This window comes from Genypterus blacodes, unplaced genomic scaffold (genome assembly GCF_046128005.1).
Source record: "Genypterus blacodes isolate CSIRO-AG114 ecotype Tasmania unplaced genomic scaffold, CSIRO-AGI_Gbla_v1 ptg000032l_1, whole genome shotgun sequence".
In the NCBI taxonomy this organism is placed as follows: domain Eukaryota; kingdom Metazoa; phylum Chordata; class Actinopteri; order Ophidiiformes; family Ophidiidae; genus Genypterus; species Genypterus blacodes.
In genome coordinates this window covers 7581227-7605113 of record NW_027466845.1, presented here as the reverse complement: position 1 = coordinate 7605113, position 23887 = coordinate 7581227, and the positions used below count along the sequence as shown (strand labels likewise).

At 45.2% G+C, this 23887-nt stretch overlaps 1 protein-coding gene and 1 long non-coding RNA gene across 4 annotated transcripts; one reads left to right on the top strand and one right to left on the bottom strand.

Moving 5' to 3' along the window:
* Positions 1 to 3705: 3705 nt before the first annotated feature.
* Positions 3706 to 6619, top strand: fzd9b (frizzled class receptor 9b). The gene has a single exon (XM_076146371.1). It carries the CDS (start codon positions 4285 to 4287, stop codon positions 6082 to 6084), a length of 1800 nt encoding a protein of 599 aa, XP_076002486.1. The 5' UTR covers positions 3706 to 4284; the 3' UTR covers positions 6085 to 6619.
* A 4202-nt stretch (positions 6620 to 10821) lies between these two features.
* Positions 10822 to 21649, bottom strand: LOC142995064 (uncharacterized). Of its 3 annotated transcripts, XR_012961488.1 has the most exons (6): positions 21580 to 21649; positions 20998 to 21140; positions 19496 to 19675; positions 18687 to 19307; positions 17951 to 18026; positions 10822 to 16425 (listed from the first exon to the last, which is right to left on the bottom strand). It is a non-coding gene; the product is annotated as an uncharacterized LOC142995064 (long non-coding RNA). The 3 variants fall into 3 exon arrangements; XR_012961487.1 differs by having other exon boundaries at positions 18687 to 19675; XR_012961489.1 differs by having other exon boundaries at positions 18687 to 19675; positions 21064 to 21140.
* Between the last annotated feature and the right edge of the window lie 2238 nt (positions 21650 to 23887).

Sequence of the window (23887 nt, the reverse complement as noted above, 5' to 3'; positions counted from 1 at the left end):
CAAATATCTTCCTATGAAATTCAATTCATTTGTTTCAGACTGAGGTTGATTTGATGATAGTTCCCTGTTAATAAAAATCTACCCCTCAGTCTGTAAACATCTGCAGCTCCATTGTTGTTTTGCCTGTTTTTTTTTTCTAACTTCGTGGTTCAGCTGCAGGACTTGAAACCCTACGGACCAAATTCCCACCGGCGCCATTTTAAACTGTCACACTCAGGGTGGGCCAGCTGCTGTGGAGCACAAGGACACAAAGTATACAAACACTGGGAATCGGAAAAATAGACCTTTCACAGCAACAAATATATTTGGATCACAAGAATCTGGAGGGAAATAGGAGGGGAATATATCTATCTATCTATCTATCTATCTATCTATCTATCTATCTATCTATCTATCTATCTATCTATCTATCTATCTATCTCTCTCTCTATCTATCTCTCTATCTATCTATCTGGAAAAGCTGGAGTCATAATTTGAGGACTACTCTGCCTTGGTGGAGGTATAAGCTCCGAGTTCTTTCTAGCTGTCCTCTTGTCTGTTTGAACACTTAAAAGTTGTTGCTGTGTGTAGTTTTCACTCTGCCTTTGACACTAAATGGACCTAACATTATAAGTGTACGTACTTGAACACAATGTGACTTTGTGATGGTGATGAAGCCGGAGTCACAGTGGTGTCATTGTACCTGCCGCAGTCTGCAAAGGGCATTACAGCGTCTCCCTCCAAAGCTCTGGAGGATGGAGAAGACAGATGGACGGATGAGGGGACGAAGTGGCTTTCACAGCACGACATAAAACTATGAAGCAAAGGCTCTGATTACAACCAAATAACACAGTCTACTACCGCTTTGGAGACAAGAAACGTCACTTCAGTCGACAACACACAGGTCTGTAGCTGCGATAGGACAACAAAAAACATTCTAAAGCATGTCTCGGTGCTGCTGCCTGCGTGTGCGTGTTAGGGATTATTACACAAAATGAATAAAGAGGTAATTATGCGATCCAAACTTCAACAATTCCCCATTATACTCCCTGTCAAAGGCAGCGCACTGGCCCAGATGTAGTGCTTTAAGTGCGAGGTGTCTCTTGTTACACCCATAACAATCTGAGACAGCCCGTGTCTGTGGGATTGTAATGTCATGCTGGGCCGTGGCAAGGCTCCCCCATTGTTCTCCATGGGATGTTTATAGCTTTGTGCTGGATATATGATAACCAATAAGTAGGAGGCAGTAATTACAAGGCCCACACTCCGACCGGATCGCTTGATGAATGCGTGAAATAAAAGACGGGGTGGGGGGACGGCCGGTTATTACAAAAGACGTACAGAGACTCTGCGCGCGGCCGGAAAATAGCCGAGCAAGGGATAAATAACATCAATTTCCTCTGCAGAAACGGCAAAGTAAATAGTAACGACCTTCTTAAAACAAAACATTCGCCGGGGCCAGAAAATGGATCAATTGGACGTCAAACTCCTCTTTCGAAATTTCAGTTCAGGTCAAGAAGGAATAATACAATTAGGTGAAATATAAACACATAAGAATACAGTGATTGTGGAGCCCCTGACACAGAGGAGTGTTGTGGTCAGACCGGCTGTCTCCTGTAGGAATCAGCCAGCAGCCACCGCTTCTTTATGGATGTGGCCTCACAGCTGGACGGTGCTCCCGTGCTCCATCGCTCATCTAACTTTTTAAGTAGCACCTCACCAACAAGCCCGCCAAAGCCCTAAACTAACTCACATCCACAAAGAATGGAAGGCCAAAGTGTGCACATGGGACCAGCTGGGTTATAGTCAACAAAACATCCAATATTCCTTTAAAGAGAAGACAAATTCACCAAAAAAGTAATTATTAATGAAACCTATGCAATGTTTTTTGGATAGTTTGCTACAATAACACCATTTCTCTGTGGAATTGTACCACCAGAGGTTACACATACCACAAGTCTGAGAACCCCCATAACAGCAAATGAACCTGAACTGAAAGTCTTTGGTGCGTGAAATTCAATAAACTCAACTTTGCGAACTCAGAAAACATCAGCACGTCTGGAGCTGCACCGTCTGGCTTTTTGATGTATAACTACAAACAATGACAACGATTCAAACGCCTCCGTGTATACCGACGGTGCTCAGTTCCCACTTACGGCTTTTGTGTGTCAGCCGGACTGTAATGCGGCGTGATATGTGCTGCTTACCTTGGAGAGAGTGAAGTATCTTTTTGATAATCATCTGAGGCCTTCCAGGAGCACACTCAGCCTCTCCTCCACCCTCTCCTATGCCTCCCCTGTCTTTGAAGTGTGAACTCCAAAATGTTTAAGTGGAGAGGGTCCTGAGTCGTAATGGAACTTCAGTCAGAAGCGTTTCTGTTTGATTCAACCAAAAGCCTCCACGCTGACGTAGAATAAGATATCATCTAAGAGCCTGGAATGCATTTCCTCCCCCGCTGGATCGGGCTTAATTCAAAGTTAGAGGCTAAGAGAAAGGGCTTTTATTTTTGAACCTGGTGCCAGATCTGATAAAATGGCTCACACGTACACACACACACACACACACATACATACACACGCCGCCTTCATCTACCTCAATTTGTCATCTAGAAAGCTTAAGAAGCAGAGATTTCCTTTCTTAGGATGGAAGCAAAATCCCAATCTGATAGCACTAAGTAGGACGAGTGGAAGCGTTTTCACACCCGGGTGAGTGTGTGAGGTCAAGCGGCAGTCGCAGGTTTACGCCGACGTTGTAAGAAATGATGCCTTCTGCTTTCTTCCCAGCGAGGACACTTCATTCTCTGAGCAGACAAGTGCAAAGCGCCCTCGGCAGCGTTTCAACACAGGGGCTAATAGAGACAGTATGCAGTTGACAGCCAATTCAGTCCTGCAGGGCTAGAGGCCAAAATCCTTGAGTTCCAGCCCCGTTTGAGAAAAGATCAAATGCTCACTGCAACAGCTGTGGAGCTGCAGGCTCTCCACATTCAGCCACTAGATGGAAACAATAGTCTTCCTCCCTCACTACAGCTATATCATCACTTCATCTTCATCATGTTAGAGCCAATTTTGGACATTTCTGGGGTTATTGTTTAGAGCAGTACGGCTTTGTGTGTGTTTACTGTGTGTGGGTATAGGGACACCACCCTTCATTCAGCTGGGGGGAGGTTATGGTAGTTTGCCTTTGAGCAAGGCAGCTGCAGCAGGAGGAGGATTGTTCCCAGCATGATGTAAATAAAGACAAGTTCTTTACCAGAATCTGAACCAAGCTGGTGACAGCAGTGTGAGTCAGTGTGAGTCAGGCTCCCCAGAGGATAGATCACTTTACCACAGACAGGTTAGATTAGACACAAACACACTGCTGGGTTTGACTCAACAACATCTCATGGACACTTTAAGTGATTCTGAGAGGAAGAAAAGCAGATAAAGTTACTTTTACACCTTTAACTCTGCTGCAAATCTTCATCATTACTTAGCTGAGAAGTTCACCCTCACACTGCTCCACGTGTTTGTATGCATTTCTGAACACAATCACACACTCCTCCATTCAGTATTGGTCTGATCGCGCGTGCGTGTGTGTGTGTGTGTCTGTGTGTGTGTATTTTTCTTCTCCTTCTCCCTTGTGCGGTGCGTCGCCGGTGTAATGTGAGCGTCACGGAGCGCCCCCCCCCCTCCCCTTCCTCGCCCTCCTCCTCCTCACCCTCCTCCTCGCTCAAGTCCCACGGAGCTGCGCACAAAACTTCAGTATTCAGTCCGATCGCGGCGGATGAAGAGCAACAGCAGCAACAGCGACAGCGAGCAAACACACACACGGCCACACGCTTCTTCTTCTTCACGCCGCCTCTGGACACACAAGCTTCACATACGCTTCCAAACAGCTGCTTCACATCTGCTTCTTTTTCCGAGAGGGGGGACATTTCCCGTCAGTCGGTGTGAGGATTATTAGCCCCGATCTGACGCTCCGTGTCCCCCTGCTTCGTCTCCACTCGTCTCCTCCATTGTTGCTCCGAACTTTCCGACTCTTGCCTTTTAACATTACGGGTGTTTATCACCGGATTATTGGGTTCGATTCGAGGATCGATCAGGCGAATCGTCCAAACTGATCCCCTGAAGAGTGCGCGGTGCTTGTTTTTGGAGGGGGGGATGTTTTTCTAACGGTGCGCCGAGGCGACGTTTGCCCCTCGCTATGGGGAAATAGCGGCGCAGATCCCCGCAACCGAACCTGCTTTCCTGCTCCTTCTTCTTCTTCTTGTTTATGTGGACGTCGCTCCAGAACCCGCCGACCTCCCTCTGGCACTTGACTTGAGACATGAGCATGGATGGTTGCCCGTTGAAGATGGTGATTTTCCTCTGGTGTCTGCTGGTGATTTCAGGCTCCAGTTTCGAGATCGGCTCCTACGATCTGGAGCGCGGCAGACCGGCCAAGTGCGAGCCCATCGTGATCCCCATGTGCCAGGGGATCGGCTACAACATGACCCGCATGCCGAACTACATGAACCACGATGACCAGAAAGAGGCTGAGATCAAGCTGAACGAGTTCGCTTCGTTGGTGGAGTACGGCTGCGACGTGCACCTCCGCTTCTTCCTGTGCTCCCTCTACGCCCCCATGTGCACGGACAAAGTGTCGACCTCCATCCCGGCCTGCAGACCCATGTGTGAGCAGGCCAGGCAGAAGTGTTCGCCCATCATGGAGAAGTTCAGCTACACCTGGCCGGACTCGTTGGATTGTTCCAAGTTGCCCACCAGGAACGACCCCAACGCCCTGTGCATGGAGGCACCGGAGAACGAGACCAGGGCCGAGAGCAAGAAAGGTGAGGGGATGCTGTCGGTGCCCCCCAGGGCCAGGCAGCCGGGCAGCAGCAGTGGAGGCGGAGGCGGCGGGAGTGGGAGTGGGAGCGGTGGGGGTCGCTCGCCGGGCACCACTGGGTCCTGTGAGAACCCGGAGAAGTTCCAGTACGTGGAGAAGAGTCAGTCCTGCGCCCCGCGCTGCTCCTCCGCCGTGGACGTGTTCTGGTCCAGACAGGACAAGGACTTTGCCTTCATCTGGATGACAGTTTGGTCCATCCTGTGCTTCATCTCCACCGCCTTCACCGTCCTCACCTTCCTCCTGGAGCCGCACCGCTTCCAGTACCCCGAGCGGCCCATCATCTTCCTCTCCATGTGCTACAACGTCTACTCGGTGGCCTTCATCATCCGTTCTGTGGCCGGGGCTGAGAACATCGCCTGCGACCGAGAGCACGGCGAGCTGTATATCATCCAGGAAGGGCTGGAGTCCACAGGCTGCACCATCGTCTTCCTCATCCTCTACTACTTTGGCATGGCCTCCTCCATCTGGTGGGTCATCCTCACGCTCACCTGGTTCCTCGCTGCGGGGAAGAAGTGGGGTCACGAGGCCATCGAAGCCCACAGCAACTACTTCCACATGGCAGCCTGGGGCATTCCCGCGCTGAAGACCATCATCATCCTCACAATGAGGAAGGTGGCGGGCGACGAGCTGACCGGACTGTGTTACGTGGGCAGCATGGACCCGGGGGCGCTCACCGGCTTCGTTCTCATCCCTCTGTCCTGCTACCTGATCATCGGCACGTCCTTCATCCTCACGGGCTTTGTGGCTCTCTTCCACATCCGTAAAGTGATGAAGACGGAGGGCACCAACACGGAGAAGCTGGAGAAGCTCATGGTGAAGATCGGCATCTACTCCATCCTCTACACGGTGCCTGCCACCTGCGTCATCGTCTGCTACTTCTACGAGAGGCTCAACATGGACTACTGGAAGTTTCGCGGGCTGGAGGCCAAATGCGTGTCATTCCCCGGCCGCAGGAACGAGGACTGCTCGCTGGAGACGTCCGTGCCCACCGTGGCCGTGTTCATGCTGAAGATCTTCATGTCGCTGGTAGTGGGCATCACCAGCGGGGTGTGGGTGTGGAGCTCCAAGACCCTGCAGACTTGGCAGGGCCTGTGCAGCAGGAAGCTGGCAGACAGGACTACTGGCAGGAAACCGTGCGGCGGCGTGAGTTGTGGCAGCACACACTGTCACTACAAACCCCCTGCTGTGGTCCTGCACATGGCCAAGACAGACCTGCACTCAGACAGCCCTACACACGTCTGAGGCAGCACACACACACACACACACACACACACAAGTACTGTACACACCCATTACACACACACATATCCTGCTTAAGGAGCTGCTAAAAAAGACTTTGGGAAGATGAGTTGATGGACTGAATTACTCCTCTGCTGCTGCCAAAGGACACACAGGTACACACACGAGAGTCTCCATAAACAGTATTCCGTGCTTAAAGGGACACGCTCAGTATTGTTATCGTAGTCGTCTCTTACATAGTGTTCTTACAGGTCACAAAGCGAAAACAGACTGATGAGGGAGGAATCCTGGGAAATATGAGCGTATTCTCCTCCCTGCAAAGTGGCATGATTAACTGTATAAATGTGTATAAATGTTCTATTTATTGTAAATATATTTAATTTAAGTTCACCTTGGCTCTTACCAGGTTTTGTTGTTTAGATGCATTTATTATTAAAGTTTGAGTAGCAAAGGTCAAGGGAAGTTAAGTGCCTTTTATGAGCCGTTGAGTTCTGACCTGTTGGATGGAAGATAATAAATTTGTGGAATTTCACCTTCACCTTTTTGTTGCTGCTTGCTGTCATTGTGAGTCTTCATCAGATTCAGCAGTCAGATTATTCTTCATCTCAGCCTTTTATCGTTTCCTCGCTTGTCTCCTCAAGGGACTCAGATGTTGTTTTTAATAGAAAGAATCTCCTCGCGTCCCAACAATCTTCCTCAAAGAGAGAGTGTGCGTGTGAGTGTATGTGTGTGTGTGTGTGCGTGTGTGTGTGTGTGTGTGTGTGTGCGCAGAGTGACAGTGACGGTGGCGAGGGCTCGTGTTTGCATCATCGTCTTTAAAATGCAGCAGCAGTTTGCCGGGAAGAATATATTTAATTAATGCCTCGTTTTTTAATCCTCACTATTGTGCCGCTCACGCTGCTGTTTGATCCACATGCAAATATTCACACTTTGATCTGAGAGGACAAATCTGGAGTGGATTTCAGCCTGATTGCATCGTTTCACAGGCGGCTTCAAGTTTGCTACCAGCACAGACAAAAAAACAGTAATAGGTGGATTATCAGGACATTATTTGAGTTTAAAGGAGGTCTGTGACTCTGAATTCCACCACACAAAACCAGGATTTGCTGTAAAATCGATAGAATGCTCCTAAATTTGACACATTTTGCTCAAATAGGCACCAGCTGTTATAAATAACCTCTGAGGAGAATTAAACATAAACTTATTGTTATGCTAAAATGCCCCAAATTAAGTTTGAAAGCCTTACAACAATGTTTTTGCTGTAAATTCTACTTTATTGTACAACAGATTCACTCTGCTCTCCAATGGGCCATAAAAAAGAGAGAACAAATAGCTGCAACATTACCTGAAGTTGAACAGTTTAGGAGCCAAAACGTCAAATTGCAACGACACGCAGCAAAAAGGCAGAGGAAATGACAGTGGAGCTGATTGTTTATTATGTCTGTGTCACCTCCAGCATGTGGGAACGATGGAATGGAAAAGTGTGGAATGACCCCGGGAGCTTGTTTGTCTACGCCGCCTCGTCGCTGTGACTGTAATTGTGTCTCAGCAGAACTGAACAGCGTACTGAGGTTTGTTTTGGTCCCTGTTTTCCTCTTAAAGACGACTTAAAGCTTGTTCCACACACACTAAATCAATGTTGCGTTACAAGGCGAGTGTTTCAGTTGCCTTATTTCTTACTTCTCCAAAGCGAGATGTGGGTTCGCTACCAACATCCTCCCTTTTTCTGTTTTCCTCACTTCAGCCATTGTAGACGTCGTCCGTGGCTTTTGGCAGCCGAGCCCGGACGGTTCTGGGCTCCGACGCCGTGGATCACATTGAACTATTAGAGGGTGTGTTTTGCTTGGAGTGTGCGGGCGGCCCGGAGGAATCGGGGCCGGCGGTGATTCAGCCACATGTTCCAGTTCACGGGCGCCTGAACGGGCGCGCGTGCTTCCTCCCCAGTTTACACTCCAGTGACACGACCCAGAGAGGCCAAACACTTGCTGCCTGAGACACAAACCAGCTTGTCCCACCTGCGCTTAGCGGCACTGATTAGATAGGCAGAGGCGGTGAGGACACGTGGGGTGGGGGGGGGGGGGACGGGGATGCACAGAGGACAAACTGGTCTTCAATCCTCCATTAGATTGTTTGGTTTGAACTTTTTCCACCTATGCACTTCTTCTCCTCTTTTTCTTTTCGCCGCCTCTGCACTTCTTTTTCGATTTTAATTTTTTTGCTGAACACGACCGAGACAGGTTTGGAAACTACAAAGGTCAACAGAAAGGACTGGTTACAGCTGCAACAGGATATCTTTGTTTCTTTTTCCACAAATATGAATTCTATCACCACATTTCCAGGTCAGTGGCGGCTATTTTTAGCTCGCCACACGCTACTTTGCAGCGGGAAAGTAACTGATAGATAGAGAGGCAAGAAACAAGCTGCAGTCCAAAAACACAGTTTGTTTGAGCTGTGGTTGGTTTTGGCGCCAGAGATGTGGCTGCCGGGAACACACGCACGCACACACACACACAGGCACGCAAGCACACACACCTAAGGTCTGCAGCCCTGGACCGGCACCAACCAATCTCCAAATCCCCCACCCCACCCTGCACTCCAGTAATGTCCAATTTCAGGACTAAGTAAGTTCGGTCTCGCTCTGTGGATTTAGTTTGGCTGAGAGTCCAAACTGCTTTTCTTCTTCTCTGGTTCAGGAGGTTAAACAGTGTCAGAGTCACAGGAACTAAGTACATTTATTCCAGTTATGTACGTCAGCGCAAATCAATGGAGTGTTTTCCATTTTGGGAGATTTTCTACTTCTATGTCGCTGACGCCAGGAGTTACTTATTAGATTTTACATTCAAAACAATCTTGCACTTTATCTCATTCTTATTCTTTCTCTCCTTTCTTTTCTTCTTTTCTTCCCTTTCACCTTCCTTCCGTCTCTTTCCTTTGTGCCACTCTTCTTTGTCACTTTCTTTCCCACTTTCAGCACTTAAGATAAGAGGTTTTCATATGTCGGCAAAACTTAAATCAACTATTCTTCACAATCAGCACTTTGTCTTTGGGGTGTTGATACTCGTTTAGCTTTAGTTTTAGTTGTAGTCTCCACTCCTCTTCTTCCATCACAGAGGAATCCCCCATGGTACTGATACTGAGTCACTCCAGCACAGGATTGTCCAGGATTGATCAAATTTATAGTTCAAACAAAGGTGTGAAATCAGCTCAGAGGTTGTCGGGTTTGGCCGCCGCTGACATTGTGTCTTTGTCTGCTGATGCGAGTAGAACTCCTCCATCTGGTCACGGGTCTGATTAAAGGCGATCATTATGGCATCAATGCCCCTCCTACGTAGACGTAAACCCCTGCCCAACCCTGAGGGGGAAAAAAGAGAAAATAAAGCATCCTTCATTACCCTGCCCTCCCTCCTTCCACAGGCCCTCGCCCCCCCCTGAGCACTATCCCTTTCCTGGGCTGTTTTGATGTGTAAATGAGCACATTGAAAACCTGCAGGCCCCCAAAGAGATGCTTTCCATGAAAATGCGGCAGTCAGAGAGCACCACAGTTCACACAGCTCACCCTCCTCGCAACCAGACTCCAATCAGACACTCCACCAGCCTATTACAGGACACAATACACACACACATACACACACACAACCACATAGACGGAGACACATCCCGACTCACGTCATTATGCAGACATAAACATTTACTCGCTGACCTCCGAGACGAAAAACCGCGCCAAAGGTACAAAAATGCACCGGCCTGTTTGAGAATCTGGCTCTGCAGTGACATATTGTTGAAATGAGGATAAAGTCGTGTGTGTGTGTGCGTGTGTGAAGAGATGCAGCAGAAATTAACATGCTGCGTTTACAAAAGTCACTGAAATAAAAGCTTGCAGGCCAAGGACTCAGTTTTATTAGGTATAAAGTATTAACTGTGCTGCTCAGTGTCATGGAATTCCAGAAGCATTGAATACTAATACAGATGACATCACTTATCAACAACAACACACCTACAAATCCCTCTGAATTTAGATGCATCCTCTGTTTTGGTCTTAATTTCAGATTCAGATCAGATCAGTATCATTTGTCAAAGGAGCATTTTACACTTTGACAGTTTACAAAAGTGTCAAAACAAGTGCAAATGATTTCAGACCATTAAAGGAAATGAGATGTAAGACAGAATGACGTGAAGATAAAGATGAAGAATTTGTGTTTTGCAGTGAGGGTTTAGTGTAAATGTAAATGTACTTGAATTGAGCTTAAGGACATAAATTGTCAGAGTCCATTAACATCTGCTACGTTCATCCTTTCATCTCCGTCTAAAGAGGGATGAAACAGAGAGAGAGAGAGAGATCAAGAGGAAGTTGAATTGAATTTGACGTTTGCTTTTCAATCTGGCTGAGAATGAAATGTCAGTTAAGGACTCCAAAAAAATAAAAGATTAAAAACTTCAACCGAAATCCAAACACGAATCAAAGGAGATTCGCTGTATCAAGGGCTGCTGTCGCTAAGAAACACTGTCACACACACACACACACACACATTTTAGGAACAGAGCTGGTTATCAAGAGCAATGACAGAAAGTGAAATGATTAAATACATATAGTTTATTAGTATATAGTTTATTGCAGTGACAGTGTTCATTTTTTGATTGATTGATTTGATTCATCTGGTTTGTTTTGTGTCGTGCACATCAAATTAACACCAAACACATTATTGTTGCAGTTACACAGAACATACAGAAAACATACAGAGAACAAGCAAATGCATCAAACCTCAGATCAGAAGAATCATTTCATATGTCACATGACAAGCAGCACATTAACATACTTGTGTGTGTGTGTGTCGCTTTCTCTCATATTAGTCAAAATTGCAGAAACGCCTAACTGGAAGTGAAGCGTGATCCTAAATGAGGGTGGTGATGACATGTAAAGGCCAGTCAGATGTGTTGTGAGGACAGAGCAGGGGGAGGAAGTATCTAGAAAAAAGAAGTTTCCATCATTTTCCTTTGATCAATAAGCAGAAGACAGAGGAGTAAAGCTTCTCATTCCTGTGCTGCGTCTGCCTGTGACTGCAGGCGCACATGAATCAGTGAACACAGGGAGGATCCGCCGCTCGCTCGCTCGCCCTCTGAAGCCAACAGTGTTGCTGTGATCACTGTTAATCTCCTTTGCCACTCGGCTGCCATCTCCTCAAATACATTCATCTCATTTCCAATAGTGTTCGCAGCCTCTTCTTCCTTTCCAATTAAGCACCGTCAAGATTGCAGAAGTCACCCTTTGGTGTTGTGCTGTGGGCGAGATGGGTCTTTGAGCTCAGGGGTCAGTGATGGCAAGTACTTGTTTGAGGGTTAAATCACAGCAGGCCTTTCATCATGTTGTTATGTTGCACGATCAGAGGATCGGGATTATGTAGGTCAGACGTTGGAGAGGGAGAGCGCCCCTTTTGTAGCTGCCATTTTTATTCAGTTGCTAGGCAGCACCCGCTCTAATCTCTTGTACCAAAGAGTCTCTCCCCAGAGAAAAAGAGAGGGAGCAGGAGTTACAAAGGATGAAAAAAAATGTGAAAACAGCATCAACAAAGAACACAAACCCTAGCAAGGTCCCCTTTTAAAAAGAGTCTGAAGAGAGGGAGTGGAGGAGGACAGGATGTGAAACCTCCCCGTGTCCTCCTCTCTGCCTTTGTTTGGGACCAACTAAATAAGTAATAAAAGGACGATGAACCGGTGACATCTTTAGAACAGCATGGAGTCCATTCACCATCCAAAGCCCAGTCCCTTCATTGAACACCAGATTTTTTGGTCAGGAAATATCACATCTGCCATCTTTCCACAGAAAGTTCTAAATAGTCCCCGTGGTCCAGGTGTGAGAGTCACAACCAGGCCGCTTGTCCGTCAGCAGGTAGCAGAAGGAGATCCGAGCCGTTCGGATTCAGGGGCTCAGCTTTCTTGCGGGTGAGTCACACTGCCGCTGCTGCACCTCCATCCTAAATGTGCTCATGTCACGCTCTGCCATCAAAGGTTCACCCCTGGGCTGCTCCCAGAGAGGAGGCACAGTCTTCCCTCATCCACTCATCCAGCCTAAATCACTCACAACACCCTGCCAATCTGCTCCTCTCCTGCATTTCATACTCTTTGATTTGGAATTTGGTGACTTTGTTTTGTTGTTTGTTTTATTCCAACAGCCATGATCCAGGAATCTCTCAGTTATGTAGATAGATACAACACTTGCATCAATAATGGAAATTCCCAAAATTGGAGTTACAAAGCTTTTCAACCGACAGCATGAACAACCTTTTGTGTTCAATTTTTGACACTTTGGAATGGAAAGATCTCCAATTTTGAGGATTTTCTGAGCAGTCAAAGAATAAAATACTCTTTTATAAAAGATTGAATTCTGTGTGTAGGAGACAGGGTGAGGTAGCTGAGGTGTGGGTGGCTGATTGCAAATCCCCTCGTGGGACACACACACATGCAGCCGTCTGAAACGCAGGACAGATTTCACTCCAGCAGACCATCTGAAGGTATAAAAGTCCTTTGTGAAGGAGCTCGTAGGTCTGCATGGAGGAATGTAATGAGACAACCCCCCCACCCAACGCAAACTTTCCCACACTTACTGCTAATTAAGCAGACGCTGAGAGTGTTTAGTGTGTGTGAGTGTGTGTGTGTGTAAGGGGCGCGTGGAAAACAGGAATCCAACAAAGTCTCCAATCTGGACGTTGATTAAATGACTGAGGATAGTCTACCAAATATCTTTAACTGACAAATCAAGATCAACAATCAGATCAATCATGCAGTTCCCTTCTTACATTTCTTGGATTTCGTCGACTTAAGTCAGTTTATTGGCAATCAGGAGTGCTGGTCTGACCTCTATGACATCACAAAGGCTACTTCCTGTTGGACTGCAAGTGTGTAAATTAAAGCCACTACTGGAAGCTAGTGGATGGAATTCCCCCAAAATGCATCCAAGAGTGAATTTAGTGTCATTTTTAGTGCTTTGTTTTGGACGCAACATAACCTTTGTGATGTCATCAGGGTTCCCCCGACTCTTCACAGCACTCCCTACATTGACTAAAGCCTTTATACAGTAGTTTGCACATGCGGAATAGTGCTGCCCATTAACATGTCATTTTATTGAGATGGATTGAGTCTTGAAAGTGTTATTTCATTAGAACAAATACATTTGCCGCCGCAGTGAGATCATTTCAACCTGTTTCCAATACAAATTAAACCGTTTCCATTCCACGAATCTTCTAGAAACGGGGCAATGAAGCAAATTACTGCCCTGGGAGTGTGCAGAACTTGGACCTTTTTTTTTTTTTTTACACTTGATTGATTTAAACCAATTTAGTCCCATTAATGATTGTAATTACAACTATCTAAACTTGTGTGTGAGTAGTTTTGGGGTTTGGGAGCATTTCACTAGTGGAGGAGCTGGTTCATCCTCCATATCAATATGTTAATGAATGCCAATCACATTAAATATTACACAATGTCCACATTTGGACAGTGTGCAAGTGGCAGATGAAGTTGTCCAGCCTTGTCTGTATTTTATGGACAAAATGAGACAGAAAATTCAACAGGACAGGTCTGGGCAGTTCAAACACATTTGTCCCAAAATTTCCTATCATCAATTAAGCCTTTTTTCCGGCACAGGCTGTTGACTTAGGCTGATCACTGTACATTAGCCAGTCTAGTAGTAAAGGGAACCAGCTGGGGCCACACTGACTGAAACACTGGACCTTTTGTCAAGGTCTCAGCCCCCCTACAACTAAAATAAAAACCTTGTTGCATGAGAGATTCCGCACGTAGAAACAGACATTGTTCCTATTGTGGTGTGTCAAAGCTTACATGCCAGGTCCAATACGGCGCTGAATAAACTGTGGTTTGTGTACATTCTGTAACTGTAGGCTGTGGAAAAGGAACGAGGCAGCGGTCTGTGATGATCTTGGCTGCTGCGGAGGATTTGGCACGCACAGCCAGAGCTGGAGCAGCAGCACCACATGCAGCCTTCTCCCTCAGGATAATAAGCGCTTGTGGGGCAGAGGGAGAAAACCTGCAAGGATCAGCCTTCCTGTTCACACCCCATCATGCATGAGCTGGCATTATCCATGTGTTGTTATGGTCATGAGACATTTCCTGTGTGTGTTTTGGGGTTGCATCTGGGCTTGTTTACAGCCCAGGCTAGAGCCTCATTAAGTGGAAAATGGTACTGGGCGGATGTGGGGGGGGGGGAGGCAAAGTGCCTATTAGTGGGGCCAGGCTGTAGCCCCAAACCAGAACCCAACTGGGCCAGGTGCTGCGTACTGCAGCCTGGTTTCCACAACATGGCCAAACAGGACTAAGTAGAGCTTACTCATTACACCAGCACACAACATGAATTTCCACAATAAACCTGCTCAGATTATAAACATTAATGATTTGCCAGACTGGACATTAGATTTAAGAGCCATTGTGAAACTGATTTGCACAGTGTGAGTCCAGACAGATGGTATTTACAATGTTTATATCCACACTAATAAGGCCAAAATGTGAGTAAAACATAAACATACACACATGAAGGGAACCAGCTTTCTTTCTTGCTCCACTTGTATGATTGAGCACACTGATTTAGAATTGCATTACCGAGGTTGCTGATACTCCGATTGAACTGAAATATTGATTTATGCAGATTGCTGTCTGATTATATCCAACATGGGGTTTTAATTGGAGTACCTGGAGTATAACTGAAGTGTTAATGTGCACGTAAACATACTGACTTAATCCAGAACAAGTCAAAAGTCTTATCATAGAAAACTATGACATTAGTGGAAGTACTCATATCCTTTACTTTAGTGAAACAACTAATACCACATTAGTAAATACTAAACCACAGGTCCTGTATTTATTATTCTAAAAGGTAGATTAAAAAATATATTGTCACTGTGCAATGGGTTTATTTGGCCATAATAAAGTACCAGTTTTCTTCCCCCCAATCTTTCAGAAAGAAATCTCTGTTTTGGAGGATTTACTTGCTTTCCTGTCATCTGAAGGAGTTTCATGCTCCTCCACATCTCTGACCTCTTTACCTCTCTAACTCTTACAATAACATTTAAACTGCATTGTGTCACTGAGCAAATACAAGGCTGACACACAAAGTTTCATGCCGACAGCCTTAATCAGCAAATATAGTAACTACACTCATCGGATGAGTGGAGTAAGAAGTTAAATATTTCCCACAGTGGAAACATCGTGATGGAATAGAGGAAAACTGAACGAGTCATGTAAACTTTCTACCACTGGTTTCAAATATGTGAGCTAGATGAGGTGTCCTTTCTGCTTATGTATGTGCATGGGTGACCCTGCCCTAGTGCGGTGTGTGTATGTGTGTGACCCTCGGAGCATTAGTCTCATGAATCCCCCCCATAGTTCCAGTGTGAAGTGTCCTACACAGGCTGAAGTTGTGCGGCGGAGGACAAAGCAGAGGGGGATTAGCGTCCCCCCTTTCTGCCGTGACCCCGCTCATGCACTGTGCAACACTCAGCATAATCAAACACTCGCCCAGTGTGACACACAACACAACCAAACAGTCCTGTGAGGCTCTGCTACTAAAACAAACCCGGGGGGAGCAGAGGAGAGCGGTGGAGGAGCTGTGGGGGCGGATGTGAGGGAGGCCAAGAACTCAGGGTGTTTATGCTGAACAGCCAGAGAGTGGGAAACGCACAGAACACGATCCCCGTGTTTTCCTTCTCCCGCCTAATCCGACAAAACGACAGAGGGAGCAGATTCCCTTACAGAAAAAGCTGCCACTTAGATATTTATCCTTGCTAAGGCAAACATCTGGCCCCCGCCGGCCTCTTTTCATAGGGCCACATGAGTGGGTGTGATATCCAGCAGCATTTATTTGGGTGTGAAGTTTTAATTAAAAGTGAAAGCGATGCCCTTCAGCCAACCCCCCGGCTTTGTCTGTCACCTGAGCAGCGATGGAACAGATATACTGAAAGCTTTCACTCTACTAGAAGAGCTCCTAAGGCACTGCAGATACACCACAGTATAGGTGATAGTGCATACTGCATTCAGAAATGTAATGAAGTAAAATTACACAGTAGTGCACAGAAGTGAAATGTAGTCAAGTTTTGTAGTCTTAGATCAGGCGAGGACAGCAAGCAAGCAAGAAAGAATGAACTGATATGATATGAAAAGTAGCAGTCTTGTGTAGGAGTGGCAGGAAAAGGAGACGGAGACCCACAGGCGGGGCAGGGGACATAAAGTCATCTGTCCACTCAGGAGGTGCTGATGGCGTGAAATTTCCCTCCTCATTCTTTGTTTTCAGTGGCAGTCAAATGGAACAGCCTTGGTTTCAGACCAGCGCCTGTTTCACCCCTACACACACACACACACACACACACACACACACACACACACACACACACACACACACACACACACACACACACACACACAGGGGGCGTACGTCTTACTGAAAAATCTGCTTAGGACCATGAGAACTTCAGCATGCAGGATCGCAATATACTTCAAAAGATGTCTGACAAAACAAGCACTGAACAGTCCAGTGAACATGTTGGACAACAACGTATGCAGGTTGGAACATCAACCAGGTCGGGCAAACACCTGTGACCAGCGGTGGCGGTGGAAGGCCCACTAGTGACCCTCAGGTGCCCTGTTTTACACAATATCAGTGATAAATGGGTTTGGTAATGAGGAAATAAGCACCTGCTAATGTGGCTTACTAGCCGAGCTTTATATGTTAACTTAGCGGTCAACCTTTTGCTGTGTGCTGAGTTAGGTACATATGAGCAGTGAGTGACTGTCCAGTACATGTTTTTCATTTTTATCCAGCAAATAAATGCCAAAACAGAAGTAGAAGCCTTTCACCGACTCAACACAAAGCAGTGTAATGAGGATGCTTAGCCCTGGTTAGAGTCGGCCATGACTGTGGTTATATTAGCATTAGCTGTACTGTTAAGTACTTTAAAAAAAAGTAAATATGAAGATGATGTAGGCGGAAAGATGGAGAATGCTGTATTTGTCTACAAAAAATGTTTAGTTGTTAGTCCCTCTCCTAAAATGAATGATGTTTGTATAATCTTTGCTATTTATATTTTTAATGGTGTTGTAGTTGCCAAAGCACAGACACACACAGACATACCAACCCTTCCCTTCACTATGCGATATTTTATTTTAGTGCCAAAAGTCTCTAAAAGTATTACACCAATCTATTTACATCCACATGTTAGAGCCCTGCAGCATTTACATTGTGGTCACAGTTTGACGCTGAGTTTAAGAGTGAGACTGAGCTCATGTTGTGTTTACCAATGGCCTCCGGATACAAGTACAAGGCCTCATTTATGAGCTGGCACTTGAATTTCCGCGTCACTTTGAAACAAAAAGGCTTCTTGAATGAACTGAACTCACATCTTTGAGTTGTGATCATCTCAGGGGGTAGAAGTCTTTGTGCCTTTTGATAAATGTTCCAGACAGATTTGAATAAAAGCCCAAACTTCTCAGACTTAAGTTTGATGTAGATTTTGTTCTGTCTCCAATAGAAACAAGCAAATATTACTGTGTTGAGCAATAAGAATCTATCAATGGGGTAACGGGGAAAACTTAACGTAGAAGCCAAAGCGAAACAGCATCTAGACGTTGTAGCTAGCAATAATGAGTGTGATTAAAGCTACTTGATTTTGTATAAACTGACAAATTAAAGTGAAAGTAGATTGTCTTCATTCAGCTCAGCCAAGTCTGTAGTGTAAACAACAAAGAAAGCCTTGAAACCAGTGGGGAAGCAGTTTATGTTGTTTGTTGTTTACGGAGAGACTAAACCTAAAATAGATCACAGAATGAGTTCCTAATCATTTTGGAACATCAAATTAAGCAGACCACTTACTCTCAGTCTCTTCACGCTCTCTGTCTGGGCTTCCTCGCCAGCATGCAAGCATCAAGGGCCAGGGCCTCCACCCTCACTGCAAGAAACATCAATAGTTAATGCTTGATTAGCAATTAGGTGCAGCTGTGACTGCAACCCGCACACCAGACACACACAAACCACACCCCACAACCACACAACCACACAAATGTCCCACTGTCTGCTGGCATTGTGTTGTTGACTCCTGTGCTATAATCTCAAATTCCCAAAACGCAGTCATTTGTGTCGGAAAAAGGGTTAAAATAATCTCACCACACATGCAGATTTTTCCACTTGTTTCTCGGAAATGTTTCATATTGTTCATTGAATAACAGGAAAAAGACAATAGTTACAATATGAAATCAGCCAAGAAATTTTGTTCTCTTAAAATAATTGTTTGCATATTAATGTGTCAACCATGAAATCCACTTTTCAGACTGTTGGCAGGGAGACTGTAAAAACATATTACTTTAAGACTTTATATTTGAGTGTCCAGGTTTCCAAACTAACACAACTAGAGCTTTGAGAAGGCGCCTCTCATACATAATCAGATCGCTCCTTTTCTTCTCGTGAGCCACCTTTCAGTCTTTGAAAAAACCACTTGCCTGGTTTAGTATCACTGACAGATGTCCAGCGTGTGGTTAAGTTAATGTGCTTTACCCCACCTGACTGTCTGCGGGGCTCTTTGCTCGAAAGCGTCTGGCCTATCATGTGTTACCTGGCCGTGCTCTCGGCGTGAGAGGATGGTAATTGGCGGTGAGGCGCCAGTCGCTCCCCACCCCTCCTCTGGCGTCATCGAGAGCCAGGAAAGGTGGCATAAAGCCTGGTCTCAGAGCGCTCCAGACTCCCTGGGTCCAAAGGGAACCAGAAGGCACGATCCAGTATGCAGAGGCCATCCCTCAGCCTACACCTTGCATGAACTTTTACACTTTTTTTTTTACCCTTTAATGGAAAACCTGCGCAGAGAAGAGAACAGCACGAGGAAGTAAAGTCAGAAGTGTTTTGAATAAAAGGGAGAATTATATTTGGCATTTAAAAGGAAAAAAAAACACAGCTCTAGTTTAGTGCCATACAGAGGTCCTTCATAGCTGATTGAAATTCATCTAAAGTGTGTGTGTGTGTGAGCGTGTGTGTGTGTGTTCAGGCTCCTGTCTGCCGTCCGTCTGACTCCCCTGGATTGGACTCCTGTCGCCTTCGCAGTGAAGGGCCACTCAACCTGGGTGGATATTCTTTCACTCACATCTGCTATGAATTTAGCAGAGCCAAGCCATTCAAAGGCTCCTTTATGGAGCCGTCAGCAGCCCTGAGACTGCTTCCTATTAAGACACATGCACACTTACTGCACACACACACACACACACACACACACACTAAGTGCACACAGCGTTGTACAAATGCATACTTTTACACCCGTGCTCACATTTGAATAAGCATTTTTCCTTTATGTTATTTCTCTCTCTCTACCTGTCTGCCTGTCACTCCTTGCTTTACACACGCAAACACACACACACACGTCCAGTTACTTACAAAGCCAAGAATTTGAATCAGTGCTTATGGTGTAGAAGTGCCGGGTGGTTATTGGGCCGTTACACACTTTAATCTATTTATTGCTGACATCTCCTCCCTGGACCTATATGCAGACTCCAGAGGAACATGAGATGTGAAGGCAAGTATCAAGGTCATCGTGTGATCTAGGATGCATCTGATCTGCAAAGGAGAAAAAACATAGATTAGAAACTATAAGTAATTCTAATAATGAAGTAATTTGCTTTTCTGGGAAACAGGGAACACACACAAACACATAATCCTAATTAATGCTTTAGTGTAATTGCAGCATGCGATAAAATGCTGCTTAGCCTCGCTCAAAATCTTTATGACATCACCTCAGGGAATTCAGAGGGAATGTTAAAGAGGTTGGAGGATTGAATCCGGAGTCAAGGGAAGAGTAGAAGAGTAACTTTGAGATTTTGTAATATTTCTTCCAAAATCTCCGAATGTGGAGATACAAGGTACCAGTTTGGCCACGTGTTGATGAAAACCTTTGCAACTCCTTTTTTGAAATCTGGATTTGTCATTATTCCCATTATTGATCCACACTAATTTGGGCATATTACAAACATACTTTTCCAGTCTATGTGCAGGCGTAAAACAATGGGATGTAAGTCAGTTTTACATCATCTACATATTTTCAAATTAAACATTTAGAATCAGTAGCTTGGCTCCACATGCTTACTATGAAAGTTTGAATAGCTCTCATCTTCCCTCTAGTGTGTTCATCCAGTTATTCCTCTTTCATTCACAGAGCCTGTAATATTTCCCTGATTTATGTATACATGAAGGAAATCCTGAAATTCAAATTATTGATAAAGAAGGGAGCAGCGTGTAAAGGAACACCCCGTGTTTGCATGTTTGCTAAGGAGCCTGAGCGGATGTGAGCCTTGTTTGTAAGCAGACCAAGTGTGTGAGATGTCAGCTTGGCACTGATGATGGCTGATATGTTCATTCTGCAGTTTGGAACTTGGTCCTCGGGAAGATTCTGTTTCCGAATAGAGCGGATCCCCTCTAGGGAGAGAGTTCCGTCCTCCCAAGAGCACAACTCATCCTCTGAACTCGTCTATTTCTGCACTGCCTTGCTTTCCCTGATCTTACTCTGGTTATAGCATCAAAGGCAGAGGACACACATCAGTGGAGAAAATTGGGGGAGAGGGTTGGGTAGAGAACCCTGTTTGTGAATTAAGCATTAATAATCATTTGTGCTCGCGCTGAAAGCAAAGGAGAGAGAAGAATGTAGGGTACGTCGATGCTCCGGTCATATGAGTTGGTTTTGGCAGTGAGACTTCAGCTCACCTTTACGCTCTGTGAATGATTATGTTACTGTGTGTGTCTCTGCCTGGCAGCCTGTCAGGATTTTTCTCTCTTTTCCTTGTCCTCATTTTCTCTCTGTGCCTCCCCGAGATAGAAAGATTTACCGCTGACTGAGCTCATTTACAAGTGTGCCACAATATGACATAAACTAAGCTCACTCTTACAGATGCACTGAAAGCTCCCTTCAGACAGCACAGCGCCGACTCCAGCAGCAGGAGAGCGTGACTCACTGTCATCTGTGTGACGGCACCAGTGGGACAGGTGTCAAGAACGCAGTGAGGAAGGCCGACTGCACGCTCCCCTCAGCCTGGAACACATAACGCACATCTACAGCCACATGCATGAACACTCACGTCTCAGCTGCAATGATAAATTAAACATAAAACATCTGAAGACCGGCGGTGGGCGAACAACTTATGAGTAAGAAGAAGAAGTAAAAGCACACTGAAAAAATAGTGGAAGTTAAAGTCCTGCATTCAAAAGTCTGTTTGAGCAAAGTTACATGTATTCAGTGCATACATGGACATTTTGGAATGAAATAATACATGTTTTAGAACGCTTAAATAACTCAAAACTTGGGAGACGTGATTTCAAGTCATGCATTATTATTAGTTGTAGTAGAAGTTTGTATTTGTGGGGAAAATAAAAAAAATGTAATTTCCCTCTGAAATGCTGAAACTTTATTTATTACAGCACAATTTTTATATTTTCAACCAACTTTATTACAGAATCAGAGGATTTCTTACTTTGTGTTTACTAGGTGAGACTGTTCATGCTGTCATGTCACCACAGTCTCATCCATATTCCTTATTCAAGTCAAACTGATTTGATTATGATCTGGCTGCGGTGGAATGACGATGACACACACACACACACTCGTCAGTTCTGTGCCAGTTGCCCTCTGCACTGTGGTCGTGCTGCAGGCAAATATTTGCCGGGTGGTGTTGATCCACGCTGCTTTCACACACACACATCTACAACACTGTGGACGACTCGCTGCTTCACTCCTGCTGTCAGTTTACACAGAGGTCAAAGTTTACTGTACGCATGGCCAGTGTTTGCCTGCTACTGCTGCTTTAGCTCAACCTGTTGAGTCAAACTTTGTGACACAACATGTAAAACATTTATTGTGAGTGAAAGTCTGTTTACGCACATTCTGATTGTATGAAAAGTTCAGATTCTGCATTAATGTATCTGGACGAGGTGAGTCATGGAGTGTTTCAGCTGTGTTTGTGTGGCTTTCCAAACATCTCTATTAATCAGTCACAATGTTTACATGCACTCAAATGCGTGTAGACATGGATAGAATAACTAGGATTCCACATTCTCTAAATACAGATGATGCATTGCATAATCCCTGTCTGAGGCGTCTGAGGCGTCTGAGGCGTCTGCTGATTAATACGCCAGGCCGGGTCCTGAATAAGTCATGTAACTTGGAGTAAGCACATGTTATTTATAGCTCATTTCAATCACTTTACAATAGATATGATGATGATGAAAAATGTGTTTATTGATTCAAAATTGAAATATTAACTAGTGTGTAAGCGCTTTGTCCTATGAACGTCGCTCACTCAGAGACTCTAGTGAATTGTTTGCAAGTATTATTTGAACCAGGTGTGACTTTAATCCAGTGGACTCCACTGATACACAATTTCAGGCTGTGTTCCCAGAAAGCATCTTAAGTCCTGGAATTATGGTATTTGTTCTGCTTAAGACAGTATGTTGGCTGTGAGATGAAGAAACCTTGGGAGGTTTTTGGTGTCTCCAGAAAGAATTTTCAGAGAAGCTAATGCTGAAACTGGGGTGGACACACTGTGAACGGCTCGAGTCTCAAACCTGTGACCTGCTGCAGCTCTCAACAAACCTCCGGAATTCATTTCCCTCAAAGGCTTTAATGATGAATGTACAAAAGATGATCAACCAAATTTTTGAAAATGCTGGGATTCAGTGGAGATTAAAAAACACTGCACAGCAAAAAGTGTCTCACATATCGCACAAAAACATGGGACACAACGCCAAATCAACAAAGGTGATTCCAGTAAAGCATTCTGCAATCAGTCCGGGTCAAAAGGTCATGAGACCAGACGCCTCAAGTGAGAGGAAACAGAAAATTAGGAAATAACGTTAAAAGAACAATAACACAAAATATTCCAACTCAAAATCTAAGGCTTTTTCTTTTGCCGAGCAGTCACTAAGATAAGATAAAGACGATATATAATAAGCATAAGATGGCAGCGTGTAGGAGTGAACTTTGGCTGATGACGGCATGACTCGTGTGTGAGACATGGCGTAGGATGTTCAGCGTTCAGACATATTTCAGGAGTCTGACATGTCCATCTAACTCATAAAAGGGAAGGAAAAAAAAAAAGCGTCTGGGTGAGATGTAACGCTTAAGAGACGAAGCCTCCTAAGAACAAATCCAGCCACTTCCCAAAGTTCATTACCAGTTCATCCACATCAGACCCGATTGGATTTGATGGAGAACACTCGGGTTGATTTTGGCCGTAGCCACCAAATCTGGCTGTCACCGGCCAGCAAGTGTCCATTGTCCAATACAAATAATCTGGGGACGTGAACTCGAGTCACATGAGGGGTCGACTTGGACTCGAGGCACAAAATGGGAATATGATTTCGACACGACTTGTTATCGTCAAATGAGATTGTTTACCTGGAAACTAACAAATACAACTTTATGACATGATGGGACATGATAGGACTTGGGACTCAAGTTACAACTCTGTCTCGGCTCTGCTAATAACAAGACGACAGACAAAAGGACCTGTAACTCGTTAAAGGTCTCAACACTCAAATTGGCTACATGGACCTGCACGCCGTTTCCGCTTTCACAAGTCGCTCTGCAGCTGCACATTCAAAAGCTTTCACACGGTCAAAAGAAACGACATGCTTACACACATTCATCATACATGATAAAAACATATATAGTTGTACGCAGCTGCCGCCCGGCTTTCCTTAAACGAGTATAAATCAAAGTTTCCGATGGCTTTTTCACATCTCTGACCTTTCCTCTGATCCATCCTAGCCTCTACACCTGTT

Bases quoted from the DNA above. Each gene is read 5' to 3' on its own strand.
- fzd9b (XM_076146371.1), top strand. From the start codon at position 4,285: ATGAGCATGGATGGTTGCCCGTTGAAGATGGTGATTTTCCTCTGGTGT.